This window comes from Jaculus jaculus, chromosome 5 (genome assembly GCF_020740685.1).
Source record: "Jaculus jaculus isolate mJacJac1 chromosome 5, mJacJac1.mat.Y.cur, whole genome shotgun sequence".
Lineage (NCBI taxonomy): Eukaryota > Metazoa > Chordata > Mammalia > Rodentia > Dipodidae > Jaculus > Jaculus jaculus.
In genome coordinates, this window is record NC_059106.1 from 95,784,065 (window position 1) to 95,801,077 (window position 17,013).

At 40.0% G+C, this 17,013-nt stretch overlaps 1 protein-coding gene across 2 annotated transcripts in view; it reads right to left on the bottom strand.

The window, feature by feature from the left end:
* Nucleotides 1-3,368: 3,368 nt before the first annotated feature.
* Tm2d1 (TM2 domain containing 1) overlaps nt 3,369-17,013 on the bottom strand; it is a 47,176-nt gene continuing 33,531 nt past the window's right edge. The window contains exons 5-7 of one of the 2 annotated variants that reach the window (XM_004663197.2): nt 16,401-16,474; nt 7,127-7,259; nt 3,369-3,682 (exon numbers count right to left, since the gene is read on the bottom strand). In XM_004663197.2, coding sequence (XP_004663254.1) covers nt 7,149-7,259; nt 16,401-16,474 — 185 coding nt within the window. In that variant the 3' untranslated portion in view covers nt 3,369-3,682; nt 7,127-7,148. Of the gene's footprint in view, nt 3,683-6,478; nt 6,490-7,126; nt 7,260-16,400; nt 16,475-17,013 lie in introns of those variants that run through there. The other variant, XM_045150092.1, reaches the window with a different exon arrangement.

Sequence of the window (17,013 nt, forward strand, 5' to 3'; positions counted from 1 at the left end):
CATACAAACAGATACCAAATATATTAAATACCTGACACAGGAACAGGCATAAGCAATTACAGCACTGCCAGATGCTCTGCTTTAGTTGCTCACATGCAAAACGAAGTACAACTATTACAGGAATCTATGAAGTCATATGTAAAGTCTACTCATGAGTCCCTGGACAATTTATTAACTCTTATTAAGAACACCAGATCCACGCAATGATGCATGCAATTTCAATTACTTCTGAATGAGCTAGAAATGGAATTGAATACTTTGTTCACTACTGGTATGGGTGTGAAAACCCTGACATTTAAATCTACCCTGGATGGCCACAAAACTTTGTATTGTGAAAATGGTATATGTGTAATCAATTACCTACAGGTCTTTCTGGACACCAACTTCTGAACCAAGTCTATGACTCATATCTCCACAATAACAGTACCACACTCTCACATCTTTGATTCTGCAATGTATGAAGCTAACCAATTCAATGACACCAAGTATTACAGGGAGGCAGAAGTCTCTATACAAAACGTAACAGACCTCCTACAGCATAACCAGAGACAGTTTGCCAACATGGACAATACTGTCAAACAATATTTCCAAAGATATGATAAACAGGTCGATCACATGTCTCATGTGGCACATGTTTTACAGACTGACACTCTGGCCTGGAACTCTAAGGTTCAAGACATTGGGCATTGCACCTTTTTGGACACACTCAGAAGACTGGCACACATGTATTTGGACTTGGAACCTGCTACACTGGTTTAAACAACTCCTTTATACGTGTACTGGCATTGTAATACTAATTGAGAATATTGTTTTTCTTTTGCAGACAGGAATTGCATAATGTCATTGATAAGACCAGTCGATCCATATAAACTCCACTGGAACATGCCTAATATGAAATATCTTTCCAATCGCAGATTTTTTCTTGCTTTTTTTGGGAGTAGATTTTCTTTTTTTAAACAACATTGGAAACATTGCTTGGACCATGAGACTAGGCATATATTGTGTCAATTAATAGAATATACCCCACCATCTACTTTATAAATGGAGATGGTTGGGAGTTACTGGCATCAGGCATGAGCAAAGTAATTCCTTCTTTACTACATTTTTGTGCCATATTCTTCACCATGACATATTAGCCAACAGTGAAAGCGCCTGTGGTAATGGTCGGATTTTTGGTAGCCTTGTATGTTTCTAATAGATGTTACATGTATCCTGCCATGATCCAACAGATGATTAGACATGACACTGATTCTGTTGCCACCGAGTTTAATTTCTCTTGGTATTCTATGGAACCTACTTATAAGAACCCACCACTTCCTATTAGGTCTTTGAAGGAAAATTGCTATAGAAAGCTAGTATGACCTTTTGCTGTTTTGTTTCAACTTTCTGCTTATTTGACTTGGAAATTGTACCAGCAGTCTTGAATATAGGCTGTTGAAACACTCTTGTAACATGATACATTGTTTTAAACTACTGTTATGATTGTTTAGTATTTTTCAATTTTGCTATGGATTTGCAGTGTGTTATGCTTTAACTTTTAAGGCATGTGATGCCCCTTCACCCCCTAGGCTTGGGCGTCAGGGGGTGGGGTATTAAAGTTAGAAGTAAAAATGGGGTACTCACTCAGCAGCAACATCACCATGGCAAACAGGGGCCATGACCAGAGACTGACCAGAGGCCAGCTGCCCACTGACATGCAAATGAGCTAACCCTAAGATGGCTATCAGGAACCAGGATGACTGAGGAAAAAATGGGTATAAAAACCCCAGCAAAAGCTCAGAACACTGTCACTCAACTCAGAGAGGCACACATCCCTCTCTGTGTTGATACCTGCCATGAGAAGCAGTAGCCCATGGGACCCCTCAGCAGCCTGGCATTGAGTGGGCAGAGCAGGACCTGAACCCTGGATGCTGCCCAAGGGCCAAGTGAGGTCACAAGTGAGTGCCTCAGGGGTTTGTGCTAGTTGAGAGGATAAGGGAAAAAGGGACCTGACTTAATTAACATGTGTGAAGAATGAATAAAGTGTGGCAACTGAATTAACATAATCTGCCTCTTTATTACTGAGTTTAACATTTGCAACACCTACAATTTTTGCACTCCAGAGGAGGTGTAGACAAGAGAGGATCAGATCATCCTTGACTATACAAACAAATTTGAGGCCAGCCTGGACTGTCAAAAACAAAAGAAGAAAAGACCTGTCTCACCAGGCTTGACACAACCTTCCTATATAATGAAGTAAATAGCTGCAACAATTATGCAGGAATCAAGATACTTTTCAAGATCTGGCTGTTATGAAGCTGTGATGGTTAAGTCTGTGTCAACTTGATCTGTTTAGGAATCCGCAGATATGTCTCCTAAGTGGGTTTCTGAGGTTGCTTCCAGGAAGAACTAACAAAAGTAGGAAGTCCTTCCCCCAGGATGAGGCCTTCCCCCAGAGTGAGTGGTCTCTCATGGAGAGGGGGGCCTTTATCTAAAGAAGCTCTGGGAAGAAAAGTATCCCCTCTTCCCAACTGGCTGCCAGTGCTGCTTGCTGCTTTCCGGGATAGACTGAAGAGCAACATGGACTGAAGAGCAGCAGCTCTCCAGGAAGCCTCCAGGCCTTCAGTGCCAGATTGGAACTGCTGAGTCATCCAGCCTTGTGGACTGAGCAGCTACCGGACTCCTTGACTCCCAGGCCTGTAAAACTGCTATTGTTGGAGTGCTGTAAGCTAACCCAATAAATTCCCTTTTAATATAATTTATTCTATTGGTTCTCTTCCTCTAGAGAACCCTGCCTAATACAGAAGCTAACTGTCCTATACAGTGTAAGACAAATTATTATAATCTTACCCTTGAGGTAATTTTCAAGTTGTATACCTAGTGCTAAAGAAAAACTGGGCCAGTAGTATTATGGGAATACATAATGTACTTCATTGTCTTAAAGCCTCTCTAAACACATGAGGAAAGCTGGATGCTAAGATACAGATGCTGCTTCCTTCAGACCAAGTGTCATTTCATGCTCTTGTGTTGGAATCTGTCTCACATATGGTAGACACTAGTCATCTGCTTGGTGATCTCCCCTTGTCCAGCCAGCTTCTAATGCAACTGCAGTGAGCTAGAAACGTCAGCATCTGGTCTGCCACAGCAAAAGTATCAGTCCCTACACAAAAGAAGGTGAAGTTCACATTGCAGAGGCCACAAGGATCCATGAACTTACAGGATACCACAGTTAAGACAGAATGAAAGCTGTAGAATAACAAGACTGCAGCCCCAAGCAGTCCAAACTGTATTCACCCACAGCATAAATTAGCTGCTTGGAAGGATAAAAATGAGGGAGAGAGGTGCATTCGTCATTTAAGAACTTTCCTTAATAACAGAGCACTAAAAAATATAAGTTATATCTTTATTTTTCACAAGTGAAAATGACAAGTGGCAACTTGCCTATGTATATTACACAGTATAAGAGTGATAAGCTCTCATCTCATAGAGACAGCCTCAGAAGAGTAGTTCACTGCTTTTAAAGGAAGTCTTATTAAATAATTCTAGGAATAATGTACTTCAACAATATCAGTGTTGAAAATGAACATACACACAAAAATAAATCATACAGAATCCATAGAGTGGCCTGTGAAGGTGAGGAAAGAAGGAGAATCTGGAAACTCACTTCCTGGAACTCACTACTGACACCATGGAGGTTCTATGCCTAAAACAGAAAACAAACAAAACAAGTTAAAACAATGTTTTTAAAGAACCACGTGAGGTTACTGAGATGGATTTCTTTTTCCTTTAGTGGTAGGGACTGAACCTAGGGCCTTATGCATGTGAGGAAGGTTTTACTTGACCACCGAAGGACACTCCTATCTCTAAATGCACAATTCTACTCTTTATTTGCTCAGCACAACTCCACTTTTGTGTGCTCAAAACTCTTTTTTTTTGGGGGGGGGGGGGTTCTGAGGTAGGGTCTCTCTCTAAGCCAAGGCTGACCTGGAACTCACTATGTAGTCTCAGGGTGGCCTCAAACTCCTGGTGATCCTCCTACCTCTGCCTTCTGAGTGTTAGGATTAAAGGTGTGTGCAACCACACCCAGCTTGTTCAAGACATTTTACCTTACTCATGGCGAAACTTCATATACTACAAATCACAAAAATGATAATGCCAATCTTTCTGTGAACAATGGGCTCTTTGAATTTCAAATATGAGTCTAAAATCTCAATTAAATATTTCTATAATAAGCTGTAAAGATGGACACACTTCTTAAATTGAATACTAATTTTGCCGGGCGTGGTGGCGCACGCCTTTAATCCCAGCACTCGGGAGGCAGAGGTAGGAGGATTGCCGTGAGTTCAAGGCCACCCTGAGACTCCATAGTGAATTCCAGGTCAGCCTGGGCTAGAGTGAGACCCTACCTCAAAAAACCAAAAAAAAAAAAAAAAAATTGAATACTAATTTTTATCATGATGGTTTAAAAATTGTGTATATATCTCTCTTACAGCATAACCCTTCTCATAGAGGACAAAAATTTCCAAAATGAAGATGCTTAGGACAACATTATACGGCTGGTGGGTGGGGAGGTGGGGAGGTACAGAACCATCAAGTCATAGCATATTATAAAGGACTTTGAAAATTCAGTAATTCTTTCTGTTTATAAGAAAGGATATGAAACCACATGATGGCAAATGCCTTTTGTCCCAAACCTCAGGAAGCTGAGGCATATGGATTAAGAATTTGAGGTCAGCTGGGCTGGAGAGATGGCTTAGCGGTTAAGCGCTTGCCTGTGAAGCCTAAGGACCCTGGTTCGAGGCTCAGTTCCCCAGGTCCCACGTTAGCCAGATGCACAAGGGGGCACATGCATCTGGAGTTCGTTTGCAGAGGCTGGAAGCCCTGTCGCGCCCATTCTCTCTCTCTCCCTCTATCTGTCTTTCTCTCTGTATCTGTCGCTCTCAAATAAATAAATTTAAAAAAAAATTAAAAAAAAATTAAAAAAAAAAAAAAAAGAATTTGAGGTCAGCCTGGGCATATTACATAGTGACACCCTGCCTGAAAATAAATGAAAGCCAGGCATGGTGGCACGCACCTTTAATCCCAGCACTCTGGAGGCAGAGGTAGAAGGATTGCCATGAGTTCAAGGCCACCCTGAGACTATATAGTGAATTCCAGGTCAGCCTGTGCTAGAGTAAAACCCTACCTCAAAAAACCAAAAGAAAAATGAAATATTTGAAAATTTTTTGGAAATCAGGTTCACATTTTGTAGGACTAGTCATTATTCAATTCCACAACAATAAGGTATATTCTATTAGGTCTTTTTGCTTATTTGTTTGTTTTGATTGTTCAAGGTAGGATCTTTCTCGATCAGGCTTACCTAGAATTCACTAGGTAGTCTCAGAGTGGCCTCAAACTCACTGAGATCCTCCTACCTCTGCCTCCTGAGTGTTGTAATTAAAGGTGTGCACCACCATGCCCAGCTTTAGTTTTTCTTTAAGTCAGAGTCTCACTTTAGCCCAGACTGACCTGGAACTCACTCTGCAGCCCCAGGCTGGCCTCAAACTCATAGTGATTTCAGACTATTTTAGACTCCCCAGTTTCTAGGAATAAATGCACGCACCACCACCAGCTTATCCCATAATTTTAATTGTGAGGAAAGAAAATCTTTCAAATAGGAAAAATTATGTTTCACATTCTATTTATACACACAATACAACAGTATAGGAAACAAATGTCTTTTTGTTATTACTCTAGATCAGTCTGATAGTGTGAACTGAAAACTCAAGTATGATGGTGGTGGCCTAAGATGTACGCTACCTTTTCTCAGATTGCCTGTGTCTCTGAAAATTGTTAAGATAGTTCAAACTGAGCTACTGCCTAAAAAGTACATTGAGGGCTGAAGAGATGGCTTAGCAGTTAAGCACTTGCCTGTGAAGCCTAAGGACCCCGGTTCGAGGCTCGGTTCCCCAGGTCCCACGTTAGCCAGATGCACAAGGGGGCACATGCATCTGGAGTTCCTTTGCAGAGGCTGGAAGCCCTGGCGCGCCCATTCTCTCTCTCCCCCTCTATCTGTCTTTCTCTCTGTGTCTGTTGCTCTCAAATAATAAATAAATAAAAAATGGACAAAAAAAAAATTAAAAAAAAAAAAAAGTACATTGAACCCTAATGGCTTCATGACACTACCAAAATCCTGGGCCGGGTGTGGTGGCACATGCCTTTAATCCCAGCACGCAAGAGGCAGAAGTAGAAGGATCACCAAGAGTTCAAGGCCACCCTGAGACTGCATAGTGAATTTCAGGTAAGCCTGGGCTGGAGCGAGACCCTACCTCAAAACAAACAAACAAACAAACAACAACAAAAAAATCCTTCTGAAAGAAAAAATCTTACCTTATTGGAATAGACTAACATTCAATAACTGAAAAACAATCTTTATAGTAGCAGAGTCCTAAAGAACCAGAAAGTTCAAGCAGGAAGACGGATGGTATCTCTCTCTCACTCTGGCAGGTGTGGTGTGCTCCCTAATCAAAGCTGAAGCCAATTAGTAATTTTTATGAGTAGATCCAAACTTTAAGTTAGAATATATATTTATGGGTACTTGAAGGTTTAGACTCCCAGGTTTATGGAAGAAGAAGAAAAAAATAGAGTTAAAATCTCTACTAATGCTAGGTATGATGCATATGACTATAATCTTGCATTTGGGAGGTAGAAATAGGAGGACCTCAAGTTTGAGGCCATTCTGGGCAACACAGCAAGTTTCAGGCTACCCAGAACTAAATGGTAATAATAATCTCAAAAAATATAAATAAATAAAATAAAGATCAACAAACAAAAGATTCTATAGGTCCTCAGAAAGACAGGCAGCAAGACATGCCACACTAAACTATTTATGGCAATATCTCCATCATAAGTCACCACATCATGCTTTGATAACACTATAAAGAAAAGAACCTGAACTGAAAACTGAAACCTAAATTGAGCATATGTGATAATACTTTCCAAAGGGCTACAGACATTGGGCACATGTAGAGCTAAACTTTCTAATCAAAGCAAAATTTAAGTTTATAGCACTGTATCATTTCTTCAAATTTCTATGGTTCTATAATCCTCACAACTAACTCTACATGAAAATATACTGTATTTATAATGAGATATGTGTATCACTTACTTTTTCTTTTTTTTAAAAATATCTATGGATATAATTGTGTTTTTCTAAATGTTTCATTAGTTATACTCAGTCTTGTAAGTCTGGTTCCATAATAATCTATAATGTAACTACTTCCATCTGAAGGTCCAACAATCTGCAAGAGATAAAATTTTAAAATTACTTATTTAACAAAAGACACTTCACAATACTTAAGAGTTTACTTTTCTTAGTAATTATTTCAATATTCACAAAAACCCAACTCTAAGAAAACAAAGTAATTGAAGCGGCTCATGTATGTGGGACAGATAGTTCATAGTTCACTGGATAAAGAGAAAAAGTATAAGAACCATGGCCACAAAGTCTGAATTCTGTGCTCAGGAGCCCCTAGTCTGGCCTTCTGCCTCTACACTTTGCTATGCAGAAAGGTACCTGACCGACTGTCAGCAACTTGAGATTCCTACATTCCCACCTCAGGAGGTTCCAATAAAATCTTCTCCCCTGTTATAAATATGCCAATTCCAGGGAAAGTCTTTGTTTGGTATTTGCACTTGATGCCTATTGCTAGAAAAATTAATATATTCAGCAAAACAGAATTTAATATTATTGGTAAGACCAAGCTCCCTGAGAAATGGCACGAACACTGTCTTGTCCTCTAGAAATACCTGGGCTGGAAAAGAAAGAGACTGAGAGAAAAAGCATATATTCACTAGTCACCTTGTCTACTTGCTCACATTTGTGACAGAACAGTTAACATGGTCTCCATAAGTTATCCTTGAAGATAACAATCTTCACAAATCCTTTTACAATAGATTCAGCTTAGAAGGCTTTACTGGTATCAGTTCTGATTTACTAGAGTGCTATAAGTTCTCTATAAAACCTATCTGCCTGACACTAGGTCTTACACTGTCCTGAGGAATAAAAAGCTCATCAGTGCCAAACCAAAGAAGAATCCAAAATACTAAACTTAAGAAAAACATTAATCAAAAGTCTAAAAATACATTCTGGTACATCTTGTTCAAAAGATGCATTCCCAGGGCTGAAGAGATGGCTTGGCAGTTAAAGTGCTTGCCTGTAAAGCCTAAGAACTCATGTTTGAATCTCCAGGTTCCATGTAGCTAGATGCATAGTGATGCAAGCACACAATATCACACATGCACACAAGGAGCACACATGTCTGGAGTTTGTTCACAGAGGGTGAAGGCCCTGATGCGACCATTCTCTCTCTCTCCCCATTTCTCTCAAAAAAAAAAAAAAAAAGATGCGTTCCCAAGCCAGTGTGGTAGCAGAGGCCTGTAACCACAGCATTTAGAAGGCAGAGGCAGGAGGAAAAGGAATTTGATGTCATCTTTGGCTACCTGCTGAACTGCAAGCCAGCCTGGGATACATAAGATCTTGTCTTAAAAGAATCAAAAAACTAGTGCCCCAGTGCTAAAATTAAGGCTGTGAGCCACTATGCCCAACTTACTTCTTTTTTTCTTAAAATATTTTGCTGAATTGTTAACACATTAATGCTGCTTTTAACACCTATGTATCATTAATAACTTATAGATTGATCTATAAATTATAAAAAAACTTTAAATAATTTAACCTCAATGAATACATGATGAATTAAAGGTTTTGAAGTATAAAAATATATTATGTGAAGATAAAATCCTGTGGGAGAAGAGGAAATCAAAATTCAAGGAGAAAAAACAGCAATGTAAAAATTATAATCATTTGTGAAAAGTTCATTTATTCATGTCTTTTTTAAGTAGATGGTATTTAAAAATCCTATGTTATTTATAGTCTGTTGGATACATTTAAAAACTGATGTAACAGTTTTATTTATATATGTCAATATTTGAAATTACATCTTTTACAAGTATTTAAATTTATGAAAGGAAACTTAAATGTCAATTTAAAAATATGTACAGGGTATAAATGTCAAAAAAAATTTCTCAGGCTGGAGAGATGGCTTAGCGGTTAAGCGCTTGCCTATGAAGCCTAAGGACCCCGGTTCGAGGCTCGGTTCCCCAGGTCCCACGTTAGCCAGATGCACAAGGGGGCGCATGCGTCTGGAGTTCGTTTGCAGAGGCTGGAAGCCCTGGCGCGCCCATCCTGTCTCTCTCCCTCTATCTGTCTTTCTCCCTGTGTCTGTCACTCTCAAATAAATAAATAAAAAATGAACAAAAAAAAAATTTCTCTAAGGGGATACAACTAGATTTAAAGAAAACTGCTATCAACCACGCCGCATTTAAAATGCAAATTCGGAGCTGGATATTATGGTGTACACCTGTAATCCCAGCAGCACATGGGAGGCTGACCCAGGAGGATCACAAATTCAAGGGCAAAGGAGGTACAGAGTGAACTCAAAGCTAGCCTAACATATGCAGCAATACCCTGTCCTAAAACCACATCAATAAGTGAATCCATCCAGCCTTAAGAACTAGGTGCAGTGACATGCCCCTGTACTCCCAGTTCCCTGGGTGCCAAAGCAATGGAATAATCTCTGGAGCACAGGAATCAGGTCAGCCTGGGAAGCACAATGAGATACACCTCAAAACTACCAAAAACTCTATTCAACAAATATGCAATTCCCAGTGTTCAGGTTCTGTCCTGTGCAATATGTACATAACAATGACTAAGATAGCACCTCTGCCAAAAGGGAGCTAATCCTAGTGGATTCAAAAAACATTTACAAAGAACTTACATACCAGACACCACAGCAGTACTGTAGTGCAGACTGTCATGAACTTACCATGTAGCCCAAACTGGCCTCAAATTCCTGCCTCAGCATCCCAAGTGCTGGGATATAGGCATGAGCCCATACCTGGCTCAGAAATCAAGCTAATTTTTAAAGCCTCAGTTCCCAAGGAAATATTTCTGGTGATAAATAAAATCTATGACCAGACCACTTAGGATAATTAGACTGTAAATTCATCTAGGGCCAGGATCCCAACTTATTATACGTTAAGTTGGTACTCACTACACCCATTTAAGTGATGGCATAAAACCTACTATACAAGAGCTTATTACATCAACTTCCATTTTTATTTATAACTTCTTTTTAATTTTAATTTTTAATTTTGTTTTTAGTTTTTGGTTTTTCAAGGTAGGGTTTCACTCTAGCTCAGGCTGACCTGAAATTCACTATGTAGTCTCAGGGTGGCCTTTAACTCAAGGTGATCCTCCTACCTCTGCCTCCTGAGTGCTGGGATTAAAGGCATGTACCACCATGCCTGGCTTAAAATATTGTATTTATTTGCACATATGTGTGTGCAAAAGGGCCTCTTGCCACTGCAAAAAACACAGCAGGGGTTTACGTGGTAGCTTGGGAATTGAACCCAAGCAGGCTTTGCAAGCAAGCACTTTTAACAACTGAGCAACCTTCTCAGCCCTATTTTTATTCGTTACTTCATTTTGAAAATATTTTTATTTATTTGCAAGAGTGAAAGAGCAAGTGACAGAATGGGTGTGCCAGAGTCTCTTGCCATTGCAAATGAACTCCAGGTCCATGTGCCATTTTGTGCATCTGGCTTTATATGGGTAACTGAACAGGGAGCAAGCAGCTTTGCAAGCAAATGCCTTCTTAGATGCTAAGCCTTCTCCTCAGCCTTATTTATTACTTTAACCCTGTGAAACTTATAATTGTATCTAAGGTCCAGTGATGATCTAAATGTGTTCCCTAAAATTCATATGTTGAACTCAAGCCACCAATGTGGTAGATTAAGAAGTGAGGGACTTCAGGAGGTAATTAAATCATAAATGAGTAAGTACCTTTGTAAAAAAGCTGATGACATGAGAACATGGAGAAGAAATCATACTTAATGCTGAATGCCTGCAACAGGCACTAAGTCTGCTATCCCTTGATTTTTTTTACCTTCCCAGAGTCCAGAATGTCAAATTGTGTGTAAACTATACACTCTAAAGTATGGGTTTCAGCATGATACTCACTTGTAATCCCAGCAAGTCTGAGACTACTCTGGGTTACACAGTGAGCTCCAGGCAAGTCTGAGCTACGTAGCAGGACTAAGCCTCAAAAACCAAAAACGGAGCTAAGGAGATGGTTCCATGGTAAGAAGTGCATCACTCAAGCTTAAGTACCTGCGTTCGATCACCATACCCCACATAAGTCAGAAGCCATGGTGGGCTTTTGTAATCCCAGCATATTGACACTTGACAGTGAGATAGAAGGCAGAGACAGGAGAATTTTCAAGGAAGCTCACTGTGAGCATAGCAAACAGCAGAATCCAGAGAGATACCCTGTCTCAAAAGTGGTGGGAAGACAAGGACTGACCCAAAAGTGATCCTCTGACCTCCACATATGCATTGTGGCATGTGCATGCCCACATTTATCCAAACACACAAACACATGCATGTGTGTACATATACTAATAGATAAATAAAAATAAAAATAACCTGCTCTGTGGTATTTAGTCCTAGCAGCAGAAATGTACTAAGATAAGTCCCAAAAGGAAACCATCACCCCCCCCACATTTTTTTTCAACATAAGGTCTTAATCTAGCCCAGGCTGAACTGTAAGACAGTTGTAATGTAGTCTCAGAGTGGCCTTGAACTCATGGCAATTCTCTTACTTCTGCCGCCTGAGTGCCAAGCCCAGCAGAAAGCCACACTTTCCACAAGATGAACCGCATTCACTTCAAGTAAGCAAAACATTTTAATGCATACTTTATGTTTGGCACACAACTGGTGCTATAGGGGATTAGTAAGTCTTTTTTCCTCAAGAATTTTATGTGTGACTTCAAACCTAATTTAAAAGATCTAAAAGAAAAAACAAAAGCAATATATAAACCAGCCTAAAATAACAGGCAAATATTGAATGCCAAGCTAATGGGAAATATTTTACAAACCCAATCAATTTATTTATAAATGATAAATGAGTGCTGAAAAGATTGTTCAGCAGATAAAAGCACTCCCCACGTAAGCATGAAGCCCTGAGCTGGCATGAGTTCAATCCCCAGCACCTATAATAAAAAAAAAAAAATTCATAGAACAACTCACTCCTGTAAGCACAGTTCTCTGGGGATTCAGGGAGAGACCAGAGAATAACTGGGGCTTGCTGGTCACCCACTCTTGACTAAAAATGGCAGCTCTTGGCTCAGTGAGAAATTGTCTCAAGGAAAAAATATGGAAGAGCAATGCAAGACACCCACCATTCTCCTCTGGCGTATGCATGTGTATACATGAGGCATGCACATCTACACACACATATGCATACACATACCACACCAGACAAACTCACGCCAAAAATAAATGTCTGAGTTTCTGCTGCTTTTGTTTCTTTAAAAGAAATCCACTGAGGGGCTAGAGAGATGGCTCTAAAAAAGCCTATCTCCCCAGGGCCAATTCTTCAGCATCCACGTAAAGCCAGATGCAAAAAGTGGCTCAAGGGCTGGAGATGGCTTAGCAGTTAAGGTGTTGGCTTGCGAAGTCTAAGGACCCAGGTTCTATTCCCCCAGTACTCACACTGCCGGATTCACAAGGGGGTGCATGGGTCTGAAATTCATTTGCAGTGGTGGAGGCCCTAGCATGTCCATTCCCCCTCTGCCTCTCTCAAATAAATTTTAAATTAAAAAAAATTTTTTTTAAAGTGGCTTAAGCATCACGCATTTGTTTGCAGCAGCAAAGACCCATGGCATATCCATATACCCTCATGTATGTATGTATGTATGTATATATAAATAAATAAATAAATATTTTCTTAAAAAAAAAAGAAGAAAGCTATGGAGCTAGAGAGATGGTTTAGCAGTAAAGGCACTTGCCTGAAAAGCCTAAGGACTCAGGTTCAATTCCTCAGAACCAATGTAAGCCAGATGCACAAGGTGGGGCACACATATGGAATTCATTTGCAGTGGCTAAAGGCCCACGTGCACCCATTCTCTCTCTCTTTATCTGCTTCTTTCTTTCCTTCTTTCTTTCTCTCTAATAAATAAATGAAATATTTTAATTCCAGCATTTGAGTCAAAGTCTCACCATGACTTTGAGGACAGCCTAGGCTACAGAGTGAGTCCCTACGTCAGCATGGGCTAGAGTAACACACTACCTTGAAAATACAAAAAAAAAAGAAAAAAAAAAAAAAGAAAGGGGGGGGGGGCCTGGAGAGATGGCTTAGCAGTTAAGAGCTTGCCTGTGAAGCCTAAGGACCCTGGCTCGAGGCTCAATTCCCCAGGACCCACGTTAGCCAGATGCACAAGGGGGCGCACGCGACTGGAGTTCCTTTGCAGTGGCTGGAGGCCCTGGCCCAACCATTCACTTTCTCTCTCTCTCTCTCTCTCTCTCAAGTAAATAAAAAAAACCAAAATTTAAAAAAAAAAATCTACCTTAAATATGAAAATAAGGTCAGGTGTAATAGCACACACCTTTAATCCCAGCACTCAGGAGACGGAGGTAGGAGGATTGCTGGGAGTTCAGGGCCAACTTGCAGCTATAAACTGATTTCCATGCTACAATAAGACCCTACCTTGGGGAGGGAAAAAAAAAGGAAACTAGTAATAATTTCTTCACTGATGTACAAAACTTTTAAAATTAAAGAAAGTGACATACTTCTTTTTATCTACTTTCTGCATTCTAATACACATTTTCATTTTTCCTTTATGCACTACTTAGCTTTCTCATTTGTGGGTTTTCTTGCATGTGGTTTTGTCTCTACTTAGCAGAAGAAACTTTATTTTTGTTTTGCAGAGTACATATCAGTAACTTTGGTTTGAAATGTTCGGACTGAAGATGGAAAAAAATAAATATAATCAAAATATTCTTTTTCTTGAAAAAAACTTCTATCAGAGCCAAAAAGATGATGATTTCATATGTATGGGACATCTTGTGATGGCACTGAGGATCCATAAATGTTTGCCAAAATGTTGTTTGGCAGTATTTGTTGTGAATTCACCACTGTCTCTTCTTAAGAATCCTCATGAATTAACCCAACCAGTTTGGAGTAACTTAACAGAAAACATACAGTAGTAGCATCTTTATGTGCTTAAGGACAACATTCCAAAAACTATCCGTGTCCTCATCCCAGCATGCAAGGCTAGCACAGAGAAATAGAGATGAACATCAGAAAAGTGCAGAATCCATTATTTATTTGTATAGACTTTTTTTTTTCCTTTTTATTTACCTATTTGAGAAAGACAGAGAGAGAGGCAGATAGAGAAAAGGTACATGCCAGGGCCTCTAGCCACTGCAAAAAAAAAAAAAAAAAAAAAAACTCCAGATACATTTGCCACCTTGTGCATCTGGATTATGTGGGTCCAGGGGAATTGAACCAGGGTCCTTAGGCTTCACAAGTAAACATCTTAACCACTAAGCCATTTCCCCAGCCCTAGACTTGTTTTGCTTGAGGTTAGCCCTCACTTCTACACACTGTACAGAATATTCACACACTCCTTTTTGCTTCTTGGTGTAAACTAACTATATTTACCTTTCTCTGGTTTGCATATTGCCTCCACAATGTTCAATGGATCATATTATAATAACTGACAAGATGACCATGACTATCAGGCAATAGTAATTTGGAAAATAAGTGGAACCCCTCTTAAAGACTCAAGTACATACTATGAAGACTGAAAAGTGCTGGGTGTGGTGATGTACACCTTTAATCCCAGTATCTGAGAGGCAGAGGTAGAAGGATCACCATGAGTTGGAGGCCACCCCAAGACTACATAGTGAATTCCAGGTCGGCCTGGGTTAGAGTGAGACCCAAACTGGGGAAAAGAAAAAAGAAAAGAAAAAAAGAAACTCAATTAATCCTTATCTACAAATCACATAAGAATATATAGTCCTTTTTTTTGGTTTGTTTGGTTTTTGTTTTCAAGGTAGGGTCTCACTCTAGCACAGGCTGACTTGTAATTCACTATGTAGTGTCAGGCTGGCCTTGAACTCACGGTAATCCTACCTCTGCCTCCCAAATGCTAGGATTAAAGGTGTGCGTCAGACTTAATGCTGGGACTACCAGCCAAGATGGCGACTGCCTAGCTGCCCTGCAAATCCCGGGGAAAGAAAGGCAAGACAATAAGGGTTTTCTGGGACTTCCTATCAGTGGGAGGGCACGGGGGGGGGGGGGAGAACAGTGAATCGTGGATCCCCTTGCGGGTGGGTAGACCACCCCTAACACCATATGCAGCTGACACGTAAAATGGAACGACATGACTGGAAGCCAGAAGAGTGTTAGTCCCCAGTCAGCCTGTGTAGTGCCAGAAGGTGCTACATGGGCAACTGGGGGAAATAACCAATATCTCTCCAAGCAACTCATGGTCTAAGCTACTTAGCAACAAATAACTGGTTGTGATGCCCACACAAGTGCAATAGTGGCACACAGCCATGGTGGGGAACCAACTGCTCTTGATTTGGCTAACTGATCCCCTCAGTGGTATGGGACCCATAGCTGGAGCTGGGAAACAAGTACGAATCATATCCAAACATAATCCTGTCTCCAATATGAAGCTACCATCAATCATGGGCTACAAGAGGGCCTACACCTATTAAACTCTCTATAAAAAAAAAAAAAAGTAAGTGTTATTTCATTTGTCCTGGAACTAACTTACTCTCCATTGGAGAATCTGCTTCTCTTTTTCAGATAGATACAGATCCTAAGGAGAAAGCCACCCTATCATACCTCAAAAGAGCCCCAGCTGAAACTAAGGAAAATTAGCAAAACAAGCAATGGTGCTCTTTTCCTGATGAACCAGATACCAGCACAAGGGAGAAGGAGACAACACAGAGAAAAATCAACTCCTACCAAATCAGAGAGCCAGAGCCTTAGAGGCCCCAAAGCCTCATCACTGAAGCAGACCAAAAATGAACCCAACATGGCTCAGGGATATTTTGTGGAAGAGGAGGCGGAAAGAATGTCAGAGCCACATGTTGGGTCAGGATATGCAGAGACATTTATCATACCAATAACTGTGGGCTAAATCCACAAGGCATGACCCATATACCTCAACAAGGAGGGGCCAATGGGGAAGGGGTAGGTCATGGATGAGCCTAATAATGGTACCAAACTGCCTGTATATGCTGAATAGAAAACTAATAAAAGAAAAAAGAAAACAAAAGGTGTGCATCAGCACACTTGACTGCAGTCCCTTTTTAAAATGAATGTCTTATATCCTTTAGATCCATAGTTTGAGAAACACTTGTTGAAATTATAACCATGATCCATTTATCCAGCATCTGAAGAAAAACTTAACCAAGTATACCAACCTATTTCTTAATGTATCTAATTATTAAAATATACCAGCAGATGACCAAATTTAGTTTTGATTGTAAAAGTACTTTATGTTCCAGACTAAAACTAACTTACCTGCATTGAAATCAGAACAAAATCAATTAGGCTCCCAATTCCACAAAATCCTACAGTGCAAAACTTTAACAAGCCTGGAAAAGTACAAAGAAAAGTCATTTATAATCTAGACAGTCTTGTCAGTATTAAAAACATTTCCATTTTATTAACAAATCATTATATATGCCATGGACTCTATGTTAAGATGCTAAGAAATGAGCTGGGGATGGTGGCACACACCTTTAATCCCAGAACTTGGGAGGCAGAAGTAGGATGGCCATGAGTTTGAGGGCATCCTGAGAATACATAGTGAATGCCAGGTCAGCCTGGGCTAAAGTGAAACCCTACCTCAATAAATAAAAAAATAAATAATTTAAAGAAAACAAGATGCTAAGAAGTAGAAAATAAAATTGGGCTGGAGGGATGGCTTAGCAGATAAGGTGCTTGCCTGCAAAGCCAAAGGACCCAGGTTCAATTCCCCAGGATTCACATAAACCAGATGCACAAGGTGGCACATGCTTCTGGAGTTCTTCAGCAGTGGCTGAATGCCCTGGTGTGCCCATTTCCGTCTCTCTCATAAATAAAATAAAAATTAAAAATAATTAAAAATAAAATCTTCACCAGAAAGAAATAT